The sequence below is a fragment of the Procambarus clarkii genome, chromosome 4 (genome assembly GCF_040958095.1).
Source record: "Procambarus clarkii isolate CNS0578487 chromosome 4, FALCON_Pclarkii_2.0, whole genome shotgun sequence".
NCBI classification, from domain to species: domain Eukaryota; kingdom Metazoa; phylum Arthropoda; class Malacostraca; order Decapoda; family Cambaridae; genus Procambarus; species Procambarus clarkii.
The window spans coordinates 38380991-38386832 of NC_091153.1; the positions used below are offsets into that span (position 1 = coordinate 38380991).

At 42.1% G+C, this 5842-nt stretch overlaps 1 protein-coding gene across 1 annotated transcript; it reads left to right on the forward strand.

Annotated features, from left to right (window-relative positions):
- Window positions 1-2982: 2982 nt before the first annotated feature.
- LOC138371107 (uncharacterized) lies at window positions 2983-3639 on the forward strand. The gene has a single exon (XM_069335870.1). It carries the CDS (start codon window positions 2983-2985, stop codon window positions 3637-3639), a length of 657 nt encoding a protein of 218 aa, XP_069191971.1.
- The last annotated feature ends 2203 nt before the right edge of the window (window positions 3640-5842 follow it).

Here is a 5842-nt window from a genome sequence, read left to right on the forward strand (position 1 = left end):
ACGAAGCACACTGGTTGCTAGATATATATGAACTTCTAGAAATTCTCCCCCCCCCCATGTTGATACTTGAGGCTTTTAACTTCAAGTATCAACATGGTATCAACATCAACATTTAAAATACAGTCCATTCATTCTCTTTAAGTGATTGTTAAATCATTTTAACATACATAGGCACTGGTTCTATAGTGTAAGTCTTATAATCACTTATATTTGCTTTCCCTCTTTTCTCAAAAGTTGGTGGTCCTTTGATTTATATTCATTCTCATAATTAAATAATTCCATATATGAGTCAAAGCCCCAGATACCCAACAGAATGAGAGTACAGAGTAGTTATCACTTGGCATGATGTTATCACTTAGGATAATGTTATCCAATGTATCAAATGCATCGAATTATGACCATGAAACGTTGCGACTTGCATAAAAATGGACATTTTCTTTTTATGCCTCGGATGGATAAGTTGGGTTTAGGTTCGTAGCGTGTTCGGTTAGGTTAGGAAGTTGGATTTTGCATGTTGTGGCATGCGGAGAGAACAACAGGCTGGATACACATGATCAACAGTCCCCCTTTTCCGTTGTCAGGAACAGAAGCCTTTTGTTTCCATCGAGATTCCCTTAGGTCAACGGTTAATATTCCCCAAGATGATACATCATGAATGTTGCAGCTTCCCTTCTGTTGCTCCTTGTTGATGATGTTGCATCTTCCCTTCTCAACAGTTGACGAACTCTCAGGTTCGTATTCAATGATTTGCGAATAGGTCATTAGGAGAAAAGGAAACGCAACCGTGTATATATATATATATATATATATATATATATATATATATATATATATATATATATATATATATATATATATATATATATATATATATATATATATATATTGGTGTATACTGGCAGCAGGTTTTCTTTCAAACATGTTTCATTGAATATGACCGCATATTCTGTATTTATTATTTTCTGGTTTAGGGCTTCTATCCCTCTAACTATTTTCTTAGCAAGAACATATCGATGCCAACACAGAAGACAATGTCCAACATAACAGGCCAATTACACTGGATTAATCTTTGTGTTTAGATAGGAGATGCCTCGTATGGACCAATAAGCCTTCTGCAGCCCCTATGTTTATCCCTTATGTATCCCCCCCATGTTTTCACCTTCATTGTATTATCACCTGACCTAATGCGGGTATAAAATCAACTAGTATTGTAAGATCTGTTCACTTGAGAATGAACCATGGAGGTTCGAAACGTCGTGCAAATTATACAAATAAGTGTAATACACTCTATAGTAAATCACTTCTTTTCTTCACCTTAAAAGTACGAAAATGAGTTTTGGAGAACTCCTATTTCAATTAAGCCCTGATGCTAAGAAAATAGTTAGAGAGATAGAAGCCCTAAACCAGAAAATAATAAATACAGAATATGCGGTCATATTCAATGAAACATATACATATATATATATATATATATATATATATATATATATATATATATATATATATATATATATATATATATATATATATATATATATATATGCGAACAAGCCTGAATGGTGTGCCCCAAAGAATGAGGTGATTTGGTAAAATGCTATGCCCAAGATTACTATCCGAGTGCCGGCGGTGGGGTGGTTCAAATAGCCTCGGCTATCACCTCATTATGTCCGGTCGTGATGGTCAAGTGGATTAAGGCGTCTTGTACATACCAGTTGCGTTGCTCCTGGGAGTATGGGTTCGAGTCACTTCTGGGGTGTGAGTTTTCAGTTGCATATTGTCCTGGGGACCATTCAGGCTTGTTCGCATTTGTGTTCCTCACGTGTGCCCCAAAGAATGAGGTGATTTGGTAAAATGCTATGCCCAAGATTACTATCCGAGTGCCGGCGGTGGGGTGGTTCAAATAGTCTCGGCTATCACCTCATTATGTCCGGTCGTGATGGTCAAGTGGATTAAGGCGTCTTGTACATACCAGTTGCGTTGCTCCTGGGAGTATGGGTTCGAGTCACTTCTGGGGTGTGAGTTTTCAGTTATATATATATATATATATATATATATATATATATATATATATATATATATATATATATATATATATATATATATATATATATATATATATATGTGTGTGTGTGTGTGTGTGTGTGTGTGTGTGTGTATGTATATATCCTTCCACGGGAATCGAACCCGAGACCATACGGTGATCTTTCTAGCGAGATCACCGCTAGAAAGAGGGTAGGGAGAGTGTTCAGGATTGTAGTGAGGGCGTCGTGGAGCGACATGAGTAAAAATAGCGAGACCCACAGCTGGAGAATTGGAATTATGGAGGAACTCCTGTATTCTCAGTTCTTTCAAAATTCTATTCTGAGTTTCAGGGATATTCATGCTTGTACTTGCTTAATTTTGTTGCTTCCCTGTGGTTATCCGCACAACCTGCTTGATCAGCGCCGAGGTGTACATAGGTGTCAGCCAACGAGGATACACATGTGTAGTCCCACACCAGCTGTCTGCCCCACTTCCCGAGGTATATTGTGATGCTGCGTAAATATACATATATGAAGATAAATGAGAGTGGGCAGCGCCTCCTGGAGTTCTGCTGCCGTCATGATCTCTGCATCACCAATTCCTTCTTCGACACCAAACCCCAGCATAAGGTTTCCTGGAGACACCCAAGGTCTAAGCATTGGCACCAATTCGACCTGGTGCTTACGGGGCATAGCAGTCTGAGAAACGTCAAACTGACCCGCAGCTTCCAGAGCGCAGATTGTAACACAGACCACTCTCTCGTCGTCTGCAGAGAAAAGTTCCCTCAAAATCCACAGAGCAAAGAAGGAGGGAAGACCACGCATTAACGTAAACAAGACCCGTGACCTTCACAAGGTGGAGGAATTCACTGCGGCGCTGGTAAATGCCCTTCCTGTACCACCGTGCGATAGCGCAAGTGAGAGGTGGTCATATCTCAGGGGCACTATTTTCAAAACTGCCATGTCCACCTTTGGTAAGTCAGCAGATTGGTTCGAGGCCAGTGCAGAGGAACTGTTACCCCTCGTAGAGGAAAAGCGACAAGCTCTCTCATCGTACAAGAACCTGCCCTCAGAAAGGAACCTACAGGCTCTCCGTACTACCAGCAGTAGAGCTCAACAAACTGCGAGGCGTTGTGTTAACGATTACTGGCTTCGACTCTGTTTCAGCATCCAGACTGCAGCCACTGTCGGCAACATAAGAGGCATGTATGAAGGGATCAAACAGGCAACAGGCACTACACAAAACAGGACGGCTCCTCTAAAGTCAGCCACCGGAGAGATCATTAAAGATCGTGATCAACAGATGAATTGCTGGGTAGAACATTACTCCGAACTCTATTCCAGAGAGAACGTGGTCAGCGTAGAAGCCTTGGATGCAATCGAGTGCCTGCCCATCTTGGAAGAATTTGATCTTGAACCAACTGTGGAAGCAGTTGAGAAAGCAGTAGCTTCACTTTCCTCAGGGAAGGCCTCAGGAGACGACGGGATCTCGCCTGAAGTTCTCAAGTGCGCTCGTGGAATACCTAAAACTGAGTTTCATGAACTTCTGTGCCAGTGCTGGAGGTGGGGCTCGGTGCCACAAGACATGAGAGATCATCAACATCAACAGTGGAGTTAAACAGGGGTGCGTTCTTGCTCCAACCCTGTTCGGCATCTTCTACGCGATCCTCGTCAAGCATGCCTTTGAAACAACCAAAGAGGGTATCTATCCAGACTCCGATCAAAGACAAAAGTACAGATGCGAATCCTCAGGGAGTTCCTCTTCGCCGACGATGCATCGATCACCACACACACAGCAGAAGGCCTGAAGCAGCAGCTACTCAACCGCTTTGCTGCAGCCTGTTCTACATTCGGCCTGACAATCAGCCTGAAGAAGACACAGGTGATGGGACAAGACGCCAGTGAGCTACCCTGTATAAACATAGCAGACTATGTGCTGGAGGCAGTTCACGAGTTTGTGTACCTGGGCTCCACAATCTCAGACACCTTTTCCCTTGGATATCAACAGGCGTATCGGGAAGGCCGCAGCAACACTAGCCAGGCTTACAAAGCGCGTTTGGGAAAATTCCAAACTGACAGTGCACTCCAAGGCACAAGTCTACATGGCATGTGTGGTGAGTACACTTCTCTACGGCTCGGAAACCTGGAGCCTGCGCCCTCACCAGGAGAGACGGCTCAATACATTTCACATGCGGAACTTGAGACGCATCCTTGACATCACGTGGAAAGACCAAATCACCAACAACACAGTACTCGAGAGAACAGGAGTTCCGTCAATGTTCACTCTCCTGAAACAGACGCATGCGATTGCTGGGACATGTCACATGCATGGAAGATAGTCATATACCAAAGGACCGCATGTATGGAGAACTGGTATCAGGAGAAAGCCCATCGGAAGACCTCAGCTGCGTTTCAAAGATGCCTCCAAACATGACCTCAAGCAGATGAACATCGACATCAAGTAGCCAGTCTGACATTGCTTAGCCAGTCTGTACGTGGGTGTGGGTGTATTGAGCGGAATTCTGTGTTGAGTTTCACGTACGAGATGGAGAATAATGATAAGCTGCCCTTTCTGGATGTAACAGTCACAGAAAGGAGCGGAGGCTTCCATACTGCAATCTACACCAAGGAAACAAACATAGGAATGGGCATCAATGCCAATAGTGACTACCCAGACAAGTACAAGAGGAGTGTTGTCAACGCTTATGTCGACCGTGCTCTCAGTCATAGCTAAGGATGGAAATAAGTCAATGAAGAATTCTGTAGGGTAAGGCAGGTCCTAGTCAACAACGGCTTCTCTAACGGTTTCGTTGAAGACATCATAAAAAGAAAGGTGGAACGCCATGCAACCTCTGAAGAGTTAACTAACACAACACCTGTATCCCGTATCAGATTATTTTACTGGAACTTCTTTCCGACGGCTCATAAAACGGAGGAAAAGGTCCGGAAGGATATTGTTGATATGAACGTCATTCCTACAGACAAAAATCAGAAAATACAATTAATAATTATAAAACCAAAAAAATGGCCAATCTACTCATGAAAATCTCCCCAGACACAAAGTAGAACGCTTTGAAGGAGATCAACGTCGTCTATGCCTTCAAATGCCCACTTGAGGGCTGTAAGCCCCAAAGAACCCAGTATATAGGCAAGATAAAAACGTATCTTTCCAGGCGACTAACAATGCGTAAGCAACAGGGCACTATCAAGGAGCATGTAATCTCTTCTGACAACCAGACCATCACCAGAGAAATTCTAACAAACAACACAGAAATCGTCGATAGATACAGCGATACCATGCGGCTTGACATCTGCGAGGCACTACACATCAAGAAGCCAACACCAGCAATCAACAGCCAATTAATACACAACTATATTCTACCCACTTCAAGACTCCGCACCAATATAGAAGCATCAAGAAATATGGGTCAATAGGCCCTTTGCAGTTACTTCCATCCTTCCCTTTAATTTACCCACTTGATACCCATTGTTTCGTGTTCTATCTTGTGTTGAAAGTTTTGTTCACCTCATCCAAAACTGTTGTAATATATCACCTCACCCAAATGCGAGTATATAAGACAAAAGCTGTTTAAATATTAACATAGTAAAACTCTGTATAGTGTTTACAGGTTATAGTTGTGTGTGTGTAAACTAAAGTCTTTTTATATATGTAATAAGTTATTACGAAACGCATTCAAGTGTCGCGTCAGACTAGAAATAAAAATAAATTTTGGAGAATTGATTTTTCAATTATCATCAACAGTGAAAAGAAACATAAGAAATATTGAGAAAATTCGTGTTAGAATTATTAATCTTACTCT

Coding starts and splice junctions, on each gene's coding strand:
- LOC138371107 (XM_069335870.1), top strand. CDS start 2,983: ATGTCCACCTTTGGTAAGTCAGCAGATTGGTTCGAGGCCAGTGCAGAG.